Genomic DNA, 12535 nt, shown 5'->3' on the forward strand with positions numbered 1-12535 from the left:
GTTAGCCCCCCCGTGATGGCGAGGAGAGGTGCTCTGATCCCAGTTTAACCCTGCGTGCTTTGGGATGCTCTGTGTGTGCCTGGGCGGGTGGGGTGGGGGGTGGGTTGTGGCCTTTCCTCTGTGCCTTGATGTCTTGCTGGAGTTTTGTCACCCCACCCTACCTGGAGCCACTCATCCCATTGGGGACAGACCCCTGGGAACCCACGAATTTCCAGTCCCTGCTGGGTGGCGGCTCCGTCCTTCCTGTGTGTGCGCTCTTTGCTGCAGATCGTGCCTGGCAGGGACACAGCCACCCTCGCCCTGCAGCCCCCAGCCCCCCATGGTGGCTCTGGGAACTGGCCATCCCCTCCCTGCGGCAGAGGGAAGGATAATGCAAACCTCTGGCTGTGCCCTATTGCCCTTTTGAGGAGGCTGGCATGGGGGTCCATGATTTTATCTTGGAGAATCCCCTCCTAGGGCTGTGTGGAGGGTGCAGATCCACCCCCGCTCCTTTCCCCTGCTCCTCCATCCTTTCGTACACCCCCACACACACCTCTCTCCTCCCACCCTCCCTGCGGGTGCCCCCAGGCGCCTTGGCTGCTGCCCAGCACCGCAGCACTCAGCCCCACATCAACCTGGGCTCAGTGTCCTGCTCCCTCCCGAGATCCCTCCTGGGCTTTGCCCCCATGGAGGAGCCAAGCCTGAAAACTTCCGTGTGGCTACGCTTTGGCTGTAGGACCCTCCCCATGCTGTGTTCTGCAGCAGTGATTCCATGCAGCTCTTGCCGCTGCTGCTTTCTCTCCCTGCAACTTGTTGGTTGAGTTGCCGGGTCCTCCGTCAGGCACAGGAAAGCTTGCCCTGGTGCCAGGCAGGAATACCTTGCTCTGGTGCAACAGGTACCTTGGGAAAAGCCTTTGGGTGAGGCACAGAGATGCAGGACAGATCACCCACCCTGCTGAGCATCACCAGGGAATTGTCCCTTTGCAGCTTCGGCACATCAGGTCAAGCCTCTGCCAAGCAGGAGCTGGTCCTGGTTGGGGAGCCACAATGTTCCTAGGCTTGAGGAGGTGACCTGGGGATGAAGGGGCAGCTTGGAAGGGCTGAATTCCCTGTGGCCTCCCTAAATCCATCCCCGCCATCAGTGCCCACTGGGTGGGTGGCTGCAGGAGCGTTGGTGCAGTAGCGAGGATGGGGACGTGGCAGCGTGGAGCCCTGCAGGGCAGTGGCCAGGCTGCCTGCCTGCTTTTCCAGAATATGCCAAGTTTTTCATGTGCTTTTCCAGCACAGTGTGGGAGGGCCCTCGCCCCTTGGGCTTTTGTTTCAAAGCAAGAAGGAGCTTGGGTGCTGCCACTGGCCCGGCACTCCCGGCGTGGGCTGGGGTCCCGTGCCGGTGTGATGTCTCATCTCCAGGCAGCTGCTGTCTCCTAGAGACTAGAGCTCCACCACCACGCGTTAAAAACTCCCCAGCATTATTCTCTCCTGGAATTTGCAATGCATGAGGGAGATGGGCTTATTTTATATTTATTTTTTCCAGAAGTAAGTGCCATATTCCCGTATAAGTGCTGGAACAGGCGTGCTTCAGGCACAGGAGCTGAGCTTTCCTGCCTGTCCCCTGCCTGGCTGCCATCTCTTTCCAAGAAGTTCTTCCACCCTGGAGTTCCTCTGCACCACTGGAGTTCGGAGGGCTTGGGGATGGACAAGGCCTTTTGGTGATGAGTTTGATGAGGTTGGCCGGGCAAGTTGTTCCTCTCCTTGTAGTTGTAGCCTGGCACAGCCAATTGGTGCCTCTTGGTAGGGCTAGAGAAAATGTGTGAGCTACTTAGCTGCCTGGACTAGAGCCCATGGCATTGCTCCTGGGTGATAGTGATCTGGGGGGGTGAGTGTTGGATTTTGGCCATGGCCAATGAGAGCTACTGGCATTGGGAGGGAGATAGAGCAGTCCTGGTGCCATGGACTAGAATGGGCACAGCACCGAGGAAAGCCAAGGGGACTGGGGTGGAGCGTGGGGAGGAGTGGAGGCTCTTCTTCATCCAGCTCTCATCCAGTTGACTAGGTAATAGGGCTAAAAATATCTGGTGATTCAGGCCTGGATATCTGCTGGGTAACTGTGTAATTATAACCAGCAGCCTCTGCAGTTTGGCTTCCCAGTGTAAATAGGGATGATGCATGGAGGAGAAGGAGGAGAAATACGAGCAACTGGGATTGAGATGCAGCTCTGTGGGGAGGCAAGTCTTTGCTGAGTTCCTTGCTGGAAAGCCCAATACGTTCCCTCCAGTAGAGCTGCTCTTTTCACTAGTCCTGCCCAAAATGTGAAGCAGTTGCTGTTTTGGCTGTAGGAACATCTCCTCCTCTTCTCCTTGAGAAACAGCCTCGTCCTGCTTGCTCTTCTCCTGCTGATGGCCAGGCCTTTCGCCCTGATTTCATTTGTTTGGCTGCCTGGAAAGCTGCAATTCAGTTAGCACATGAGATGGGCTGCAGCTCATCTATATCTGCTCCGTTCCTCATCCTCTTAATCACATTTGACCTGGATAAGATCCCTCTCTGCCCCAGAAAGGCCGGATGACATTGTGTGGCTCTGGCAGTGTCCCCAAGGACAGCATCTGGCTGCAGGCGCACACTGACCACTGTACCTGTCCTCTGGTTTGGCAGGGGAGAGGGATGTCCATCAGGAACTTGCAGTTCCCTATGGTGAGCGACTTCTTCTATCTCAGCCCCTTTGAGGACCAAACCTGTTGTTGGGCTGGCCAAGAACAGCTGCAGAGCCCAAAGGCACATACCCAGTCCAACAGTCATGGAGACTTTGCTCCGTAGGATGCACACCCGTGCGTCCCTGAATCGTTTTGCTCGTGATAACTCTCACTTTGACCTGATGCTGCATAGGCAGTGTCCCTTGGGGACCCTGGTAATGTCCTGCCCCACCTGACTAAGCATCTTCTGCACCTTTGCTTTTCCCTAGACAAGATTCCAGCAGGTCTTGCTTTCCCAAGGGAAGAGCTGCGCCATGTCATGCCTTCCTTGGGCAGCTCTTTCCTTGTGCTCCCCAAGAACGTTTTTTTTTTCCTCCCAAGCTGTTTTCTGTGCCCTCCATTCATCAGATTTTAGAATGTATTTTTTTGGGGAGGGGCGAGTAGGTGTAATGGCAGGTCCATCTTTTTGACAGCCGGGGAGAGCGAGGCTGCCTGTCAGATGGTGAATTTAAACAGAGGCAGCTGTTGTCATGGTGACGCCAAGTTGCATCCTGTTGCTGTGGCAACCAAAGTTAAAAAACTGATGTTAAGGCAGGAGAATCACATGATGTGGTTCTTTTTTGTTTAAAAAAAAAAAAAAAGGAGGAGAGGAGAGAGATTTGATTTCCAGGGTGAGGTGGGGGAGAAGGAGACGCTTCTCCATGGAGCTGTTTGCACGTGGCAGGCAGGCACCCCGCATCCCACATTCTGCATCCCTACGGGAGCAGCAGCAGTAGTGTGGGCAGTTCTGCCCTGTTGGACTCCTGGCTGTCACTGCCTGCAGTTTAGCCCCTGATGGAGACCAAACCACCAGTTTTTGGAGTCATAAGCACCAATATATGTGGCTTCAGTGGCGAGTGTGATCTCCCTAGTTGAGGCATGTCCATGCAGTGGCATGTAGGCAGGCTGGATGCTCTGTGCCAGCTGTGCAGGGACATGAACAGAACCTCAAGCTCACTTTCCTGAGCCTGTGTGTAACAGGCACACAGGAACTGGCTCATGTTCAAAGTGTAGTGGGAGGATTTGGGGTTTGGGCATCACTTTCTCTTGACCCCAGCACAGCATGGATGGGCTGGGAGTGCTGAGTGGCAGGACACAGGGATAGGGGCAGCCAGGAGGGACTGCAGCTCTATGGCTGCTTGAGGACACTAGATAGTCTTATTGGTAGGGGAAGATCCCTTGTATCCTCAGGGACGAGCCAGGGAGGTGCCATGGGGCTGGAGAATCCCAGGGCTGAATTAGGACCACTCACAGGCTTTGCCCTGTGTGTCACTTTCAGTTTTTCTTGGTAACCAAAAACTTATCTTCCCTTGCCCAGAGAAGTTGTGGACTCCTGTCTCTGTTAATGTTCTAGGCCAGGCTGGATGTGGCTCTGAGTGACCTAGTCTAGTGGAAGGTGTCCATGCCTATTGCAGGGGGATTGGAACTAGGTGATCTTTAAGGTCCCTTTGAACCCAAACCATTCTGTGATTCTATATGAAAATAGTCTTGGAGGGGAGATGCTCTCTTTCTTTCAGGGGTAGGTTGATGAGAGGAGGGGGATGCAACAGGATGCTGGGATTGGGACCAGCAAGTTGAAGTCCACAGGTGTAGGAACAGAAGCTCCTGCTCATTGACACCTGGGGAGCAGGGAAAGTCCCTCAGAGCCAGCAGGTCCTCTGAAAAGCCGGGCAGAGGTGGGAAATGGAGACATGAGTTTCTAGGAGATGTTGGAACTTGGCTGGGTGATGCAGGCAGGGTGAGGGGTTAAACTTCTCCTGCTTTTCTCGCTGGCACTCAGAGGTAGGATTCATCAAGAGCCCTTTTGGAGATGCCCATGTGGCCTCACTCTTCTGGCTCTTCCACTCCTTCCCTACTTGCTTGCCCAGGAGTCGGGAGAAGGTATGGTCACTGATGTGATTGAGAGGAGCTCTCCACAGCTCCTGTCCCTTACCCACATTCGGGGAGGGATTTATCTCGCACTCAGCCTCTTGGGGAGTTCACATCAGTGTGCCATCAGCACCATAAATCCATCTTCAGGGCTTGGACCTGGGCACACTTCCTGCCTTAGCAATACAGGTGTTCTGGAAGGGCTTATTTGGGCTTCTGGTTGAAGAGAAAGGTCACAAATTGAAGCAAGAATCTGTGGGTGGCTGGATCTCCCTGCCAGATCCATCAAGGAGCTCTAGCTCCAGGCATGGGGTTAGCCCACAGTGCCTGTTCCAGGTGGTCTGGAACATGTGTCTGGGGGGAGTTCACATGGCCTGGGGTCATCATTCCCACCTCAAAGGCACCAGGAGGGAAGCATGGAGCTGCAGGTGTGGTGTGCACAGGGATCGGCCGAGTTGCTAAGGAAACAAGTCAACGGTGCAGGGGAGAGAGCATTGGGTAAAGGAGATAAATCAATAAGAAAACCTATTTTTATCGGCTCCCTAATGATCCTCCAGGAGAAGCCAGACGAAGGAGGAGGAGAAGGCTGGAGGGAGATGGGCATTCATTACTGGGCTTGGAGGGAGGTGAGGGCTGCTGTGTTTTGGGTTACTGGAAGGTTGTGTAATTAGGCATCTAATGTGAGAGAACACAAAGCACGGATAGAACGTTGTTTGGTGGGCTCTGGCCCTGAGCTGGGAGGATGCTTGCTTGGCAAAAGTGAAGTATGGGGATAAAATACCCCTTAGTTCAGCCAGGTGTTCCTGTTGTCCCTGGGGAGGGTTTTGTTACTCTTGGCCTTTCAAACCGTGGCACAGATGGAGCTACAGGGGCATATTTCCATGGGGTTGATGTCTTGCAGCTCTCACACAGTTCTGGATGTGATAACCCAGGCTCAGCTCCTTGGAAAACTGGTCCAGTGTGGTTTGGAGAATTACTTTTGGTATTAACCACTAGTGTTTAGGGCAGCAATTGCTCTTTTAGATTCAGCTGGGTTTGATGAGGCTCTGGGAACCCTGGTCTAGTGGAAGGAGTCCCTGCCCAGGGCAGGGTGGTTGGAATGAGATGGTCTTTAAGGTCCCTTCCAATCCAAACCAATCTATGATTCTATGATACCTGCTCACCCACAAGCCACATACTTGTTGGAGGTGGAGTGGGGATGTGGTCCTGTGCTGGGGCTGTGACAGATGTCCACTGTCTCTGTTATTGAGCCAGATGTTGATGCCAGCAAGGAAATACAGGGACAAGCTGAGCCATTAGAAGTGGTCCTGAGCCCCTCAGGCACTGCTGGGCAGGTCTGCCCATGCTGCTGTCTTTAGAGAAGTTGGATTTTTTCCCACCTGGGTGTTTCCCCCGTGGGAACAGTGGACGCGGTGGGGAGGAGTGTGAGATGCTCAGTGGGTTTAGCCATGCTGGGGCAGACAGACGGACTCGCTGCGCTGTTCCCACACTTCTCATCTAGGCAAATGTGCCTTGTGCCTGGGGAGCTGGCTGCACTGCCCCACTAACACGCTGTTTTTCTTTTAAGCTGGTGCTAATTGCTCGCAGACTTTCAGGAAAATGATACAAAAAGATCCCGAATAGGCTGGTGGCTCAGGGCCAAGTGCCTCGGTCTGCCGATCGGCTCAAGTGTGTGGCCAGGGGCAGGAAGCAGGGTAGGACGTGGCTTTCACAGGAACCATGCAATGAAATCCTCACTTTGTGTGAAGCCTCAGATGAAAACTTTTGGGGTCTGGCCCACCTCCCCAAGCACAGGGAGCTGCTCATGCTTCATGCCTGGCTGGCAGTGAGGTCCAAACCGGCAGCAGTGAGCTCTGTAGCTCTTTGGGTTTGCCTCTAACTTAGTGGCCATTAATTTCCCTGAGTGGCCTTTTAAATGCCTTGGCTGAATATTTCCTGGCTCTTCCTCCTGCCTGGCTAAATACATCCCAGCTCCTGCAGGCTCTCCTTGGCTGCCCCTCCTGGTCAGCTCTCTGGGAACCTGCTCCAATGCCCATCTCTGCTTCTACCTTGCCCGTGTGCCACAGTGTGCTTGGGGTCACTGCTGCTGGGTTCACTTCATGGTTTCCTGTTTCCCATGCTCGTGGCCAGCACTGGGGTGTCTTCTCTTGCCCATGGACTCAGGACCACTGGTTTGAAGCATTTTGCTATAGTTAGTGGCTGAAAGGCAAGGTTGCAAAAGAGAAAATCACCCCTTTTCCCAGGGGTAATGGCATGGGTGTTGGGCACCTCTTGGTCTGAGCAGTGTGAGCCTAAAGGTTCCAGGTATGGAGAATACTGGTGCGGTGGGAAAGGGCTCAGCTGGGGTGCTCCTGCCCATGCTGGCTTGGGATGGTAGGAGTGTGGATGATTTCTGCCTGGGAAAATCCACCCCAGGTGGGATCACACCCCCTTTCCATAGACACAAGCCTTGGGAAGGTGGAAGTCCCTTCCCAGGGGTCACTGCTGGTGCCAGTGATGACACTAATAGAGCTGTGGGTTTCTGGCACAGAGGAAGAGAAGCAGAGGTGTGCTGCCTGCTGATGAATTGCTCCACATTTTGTTATTGAGTACAAGAGGGCTTTTATTGCAAGGATGTGGGAAAGATGGATGGGAAGTTGGAAAGATATGGCCATCCTTGTCACTTGCAAGTGCTTTGTTTTCAGGGCTCGGCAGTGGGCCAGGCAGGAGGAGGGAGCTCCATGTCCCTGTCTTGATCCCATGAATCAAAAGGCATGAGGGAGCTGAGTTTGGGGGTTCTTTCCTGGGCATCAGCCTGCCCTTTCCTTCCCCTCCCGCTCAGGTGCCCAGGTGCCAAGTATCTGTTGTGACTTGTCCAGGTGTGGGATTGCTCCAGAAGAAAGGTGTGCAAGACCTAGATGTGGGTGTAGGATTTAGGATGCTCCTAACGGTCCAGCCAGACCCTGTTGACAAGGTGCTGCTACCCCTTGGAGTCTTGCTGAGGTGTGGCTGAGCTGGTATATCTCCACAGGGAGTTTCCCTTCTGTCTGAACTGAAGCTCAGACCCACATGCCATCAGTGTCTTGAGCTATGAGTGTTTAGCCATGTGCTCTGCAGCTCCCAGTGCTACCTGGGCACATCCTGCTGCCCACAGTGTGCTTGGCAAGGTCACGTCCACCTCAGGAAGGAGGTGATGAGGCTCAGCAGGTCTCCAGTGAGGAAGGTCTTGGGGGCTTTCAGTTCTCTTGTCACACCTCTCATTTCCAAACAGCAGCAAGGTGGGCTTCACCCTTCTACCTGGGAGCAGGAGAGGTGAAAGCCAGGCCATGTGTGTGCGTGTTCAGGTGGGGAAAGCAGTGGTGGTGGAAACCAAGGATGGGTAGGGGTGGGCTGGTGGGTCAGGAATGTCATCCACTTCCTCTCTGCTCCTTAACTCCCCTCCACTCCCTTCGAGTACATGATCCTGGCGACCATCATTGCCAACTGCATCGTGCTGGCCCTCGAGCAGCACCTCCCTGAGGATGACAAGACACCCATGTCACGGAGATTAGTAAGTACCCTGTGTCTATCTCTCTCTGCTCTGCATCAGTGGGCTGGTGGGTGAGCAGGGGCATCAGCCAAGAGGAGCCACAGAATCCTACTAGGCAATTTCTTCTGTTTTCAGGGTGGTAGATTAGGAGGTTTCTTCTGGGACCAGCTGATCCAGCCTTCCTTGGGGCTACTGTAACTTATTCCTTCTCTACAGAAAGGGTTCAGGGAGGTTTAAGCCCCTTAAAAAAATGTGGAGTAGGGAAGGACTGGGCAACCTGGGTGGGTCATAACCACCCTTTTTTCTTTTCCGAGGTTGATACTGGCTGAGAAAGGGCTGGGAAAGCTCCCAGTGGAGAGGATGGGTCTGGGAAAGGTGGGATGGGACATGAGTAGGGTCAATGTGAAATGGCTAGTGTGCTGTGTTTGACTAATCTTCCCCTCTCACCATATCACCCATTCCCCTCTGGCAGGAGAAGACAGAGCCCTACTTCATTGGGATTTTCTGCTTCGAGGCTGGGATTAAGATCGTGGCTCTGGGCTTTGTTTTCCACAAGGGCTCGTACCTGCGCAACGGCTGGAACGTCATGGACTTCATCGTGGTCCTCAGCGGGTGAGTTGGGTGACTCGGGGTCACTGGTGGAGTTGGGCAGCTGGGCCTGGAGGCTTGTCCTGGTGGAGACACGAGATCCAGGATGTGGGGCAAGGCCCTGGTTTGCTGTTGTTGTTGGTTCTTCATTCCAACTGGAAGGGAGGAAAGGATGGTTTCCCATGCTGGAGGCTCTTGTTTTGGCTTTGCTATGGAGAGCTGATGGTGGGACAAGGTTTCCCATCAGGCAAGGAGGGCTGGCTATGAGGGCATCATATCTAGCTTTTCTTAGCTGGTGGCCTGTCACCCACCTGAACATGAGGCAAGGTGGGGGCATGACCTGATAAGCGACTGGATGTGATCTGAGAGAAATTTTGGTCAAACCCTTCATGGGGAAGGGGTAAATCTCTTCTTCTTTTACCTTCTCAAGCACTTCACAGGCTTGGTCAGTGCTGTGGGTTTGAGAATGAGGTTTGAGTGGGGTTGCACTCCCAGGTGATGCCTGCTCAGCATCCCAAACATGCAGCAGCCATGCTAGGGGTGGTAGCACACAAAGCTTCATGGGTGCTGCTTGTGTCACTGGTGGTGTCACCTGCCAGGGATGTGGCCCAGATTTGAGTCCTGCTTGTGGTGTGATGGGCTGTGCTGGTGACATAGGAACAAACAGGGGCATTTGGGCTTGTGTTGGCCAACACTGGGAATTGGCTGGAGCTCTCCAGGGTGACTCCCCTGGGTCCCTTGCAGTGTAGAGGGCAGGTGTGTGCCTGTAGCCACTGAAGTCCTTGGATTGTGGCCATGTCTGTTTGCATGCTGATGATAATGTCACGTTCAGAAACGCTGGTTTGATGTGTACAAACAGATGGTGCCTGTGGATCTTCAACTGCTTTGTGAGCTCTGCTGGGTGTAGAACTGCTGCAGGGCTGTATGGGAAACTGAGGCACAGAAGCTAGGTGAGATGCTTGGGGTCTCTACAGAGTTGCTTGCTGCCTAGTCGTGTCACTTGGCTTGGAGTTTGTTGGCACCATGTGGGATGTGACAACCATTTGGGTGTTTGGAGGAGGAAAGGGAATGCTGAGCCTGGAGCTGCCAGGAATGTGGTGATGGGTGCTGCTTGTCCGTAGTGGAGAGGTGCAGGTTGGGACTGTGCTTGAGGAGAACATGATCAGGAACATTTTGTCTCTCATGGTCCAACAGAGACCTAGATGGCCTCGCTGGGGAGTGGGACCCTGTCTGCCTGTGATGGCAAGGTGTGCTGGTGGTGGGGTGATGCTTCTGGTGGGCAGCAAACAGGCTGCCTGTGGGTGATGCAGTGATCACACAGGATGCTGCTACTCTCCTGCATCTGCAAAGTGACTCATGGGGGGACTCCGTTGCTCCTGGGCAGGGCAGAGGTGGTCACACCTCTGAGGACAGCATGGGACACATGCCATCCCTGGTAGCACCAAGAGAGGCTCTCAGCCTCGCCGTGCAGCTGTGGTGCTGGGCTGAGTGTGCAGGTAGCTGCTGGGTGGCTGGGACATGCCCACTGGGCATCTCCTGGTCTGTGCATCCTTTGGGGCATGGGCCACGGGGAAGCACTGGGTTGGGAGGAGGGTTTGCCACGGACCTCTCGCGCTGCCCTCCCCGCGGCTCCGGGTGAGCTGACTGTAACCGAGCCGGTGCTGAGTCAGCGCTCGGCAATTACTCACTCGCAAAAGCCTCGCCAGCTCCTTTCAGTGCCGCGCCGGGCCCCGTGCCAGGGAATCAATTGTCCATGAAGGGCTGGGAGCACCGCACTGCCCGCCCTGTCGGAGGTACCCGGGTCCCCCCGGCACTGCCAGTACCAGGGTACACCCTCCAGGGTTTGCTTCCCCATCATCATCCCCATCGTATCCTGGTGTTTGCTCCAGCAGGATGGAACCTTCCCCAAGAAATGCCTGGTGACCTGCTGGCTTTGCCCCAGTGGTGCTGGTGCCCGCTGGTATGGTCTCACTGACCTTTTGGTGCAAATTCTATTGTATGATGGGTGGAGGAGGCAACGCACAGATTTTCGTTGGGGTCTGGTTTTGGGGAGGTCATTGCGGGATCACCTGAACCAGGTCATGAGCTCCTCTGTGCTGTTCAGCTCTTGCCACGTGGTGCTGCCAAATCTGCTGTTCCTTGGTGCCATGGTTGCACCTCCCTTGCAAGAAACTCTCGCCTGTTTAATCTGCTGAATTATTGGCAAATTTCTGCAGCAAATAATCCTTGGCTGGCAAATGACTTGCAAACAGCTTGTGGGAGAAGGTTTGCACTTGGCGGTTCATGCTGTGTCGGTTGCGTAAGGCGGGTGGTGAAGCCTGCACAGGGGACGTGTGCAGGCGACCGGCGAGTTTGGGATCGTCTCTGCAGACTAAAACTTTCCACTAGATGAATATGTGAGTGTCTGGACAGAGATTTGTGAGAATTAATAGTCGTGGGATCTTGTTGTGACTTATCAAGAGGTAGTGGCTCTTGTGGAGGAGATGTTGTGAGCATCAAGAAGTGTAGGGGAACGATTGCCAAGGGATGTGCTGAGAAGTTTGGGTTGCTGATGTATCTCATGGTGATGGAGCAGAGAAGATATCCATGTGAGCAGGACCCACCCCAGGACCTATCTCTGATGGATCCAGTCAGACCCAGCATCACACTCATTGGCCCTTGTCCCTCTAGGTGTGTCACAGGTTATTACTTTTCCTTTCTGGACTTATTTTTTGCCACATATCTGATGGGAAAGCTACTTAATGGAGGTGACATCATGGTCCTAGACACCATGTTGGGATTTCCATGACCAGTGGGATTTTCTGCACACTCTCCCTGGTGTAAATTAGCCTAATGAGGGGCTTCTCCTGTGAGCAGCCTCTTGGGACCCTGTGCAGGAATGGATGGCACTGACTAGGGTTCAACTGGTGCTTGCTTCTTGTGTCAATAAATCAAATTTTTTTCATCTCAGTGGGAATCAACGCCCACCTAAAACTCCCTGATGCTAAAACTTCCACTGGGGAACTAATAGTCACATTTGTAAACCCGCTCTGTTTATAACCTGTGGTTTCCATATCATCATTGCTGCCTGAAAAAACAGCCTGTTCTCCACCAGCTAAAAATAATTTTATCTGAAAAGGTGCATAAAACACCTTTACTCGTGCCAAGGCAGAGACAGGGAGGTATTTCCCCTGGGGATTGGGAATATTCACCTTGTCTGTGCATGAACCAGTGCTGGCCTGGCATTGAAGCTGGAATTGTGACCTGCTTGATGCAGGGTGTCCTGGACCAGAAAATAGGAAAATGGCTCAGAAATGGTCAGAAAAGGCAGTGGGAGGAGGTTGGTGACCTCTTAATTGGTGGTCCTGAGGGTGTGAGATTGAGGGAGCTTCACTCATCAGCAACTGGAGCATTAGCTCCCTGCTCCCTGGGTGTCATTAGGAATAGAGAATGAGGATCCTGCCTTGCCCTACACTGTATTTGAAAGCACTCTTGGAATAGGAAGGGTTAAACTCCCTCTGCAAATATCCAGGTGGGTGTGTGCTTCACACACTCCAGTGCCTGAGCATCATTGCACCATTGGCTTTTTTTATAGCAGTAATACAATAACACGTGAGAGGTGAAGGGGTGGGGGGAAAGCTGCTAACAATGGGGAAAAAAATCAAAATGGAAATCAAAAGGGCCTTGTGAAGTTGTGCTGCTCAGGAGCTGGGAAAGCAGCTGCTGTAAAACCAGGATAAATACACCGGGGTCACTAAAAGGAAGAGCTGGCGTCAGGGTTTTTCGGAGGGTTTAATAACAGCCGCTACACCTGGGTGCCTTTTGTGAAGCCCTTGGGCACGGTGGTTTTCATTAAGGGATTTTGTGGGGTGGAGCGTGGCCAAGG

At 53.5% G+C, this 12535-nt stretch overlaps 1 protein-coding gene across 1 annotated transcript in view; it reads left to right on the plus strand.

Annotated features, from left to right (window-relative positions):
* Positions 1–7998: 7998 nt before the first annotated feature.
* The window catches only part of LOC103803517 (voltage-dependent R-type calcium channel subunit alpha-1E), a gene marked incomplete at both ends in the record, with an annotated part of 78717 nt that continues 74180 nt past the window's right edge, over positions 7999–12535 (plus strand). Inside the window, 2 exons of the mRNA XM_009076078.1 lie at positions 7999–8103; positions 8555–8694. Coding sequence (XP_009074326.1) covers positions 7999–8103; positions 8555–8694 — 245 coding nt within the window. The remainder of the gene's footprint in view (positions 8104–8554; positions 8695–12535) is intronic.

Source organism: Acanthisitta chloris, unplaced genomic scaffold (genome assembly GCF_000695815.1).
Source record: "Acanthisitta chloris isolate BGI_N310 unplaced genomic scaffold, ASM69581v1 scaffold4216, whole genome shotgun sequence".
NCBI lineage: Eukaryota > Metazoa > Chordata > Aves > Passeriformes > Acanthisittidae > Acanthisitta > Acanthisitta chloris.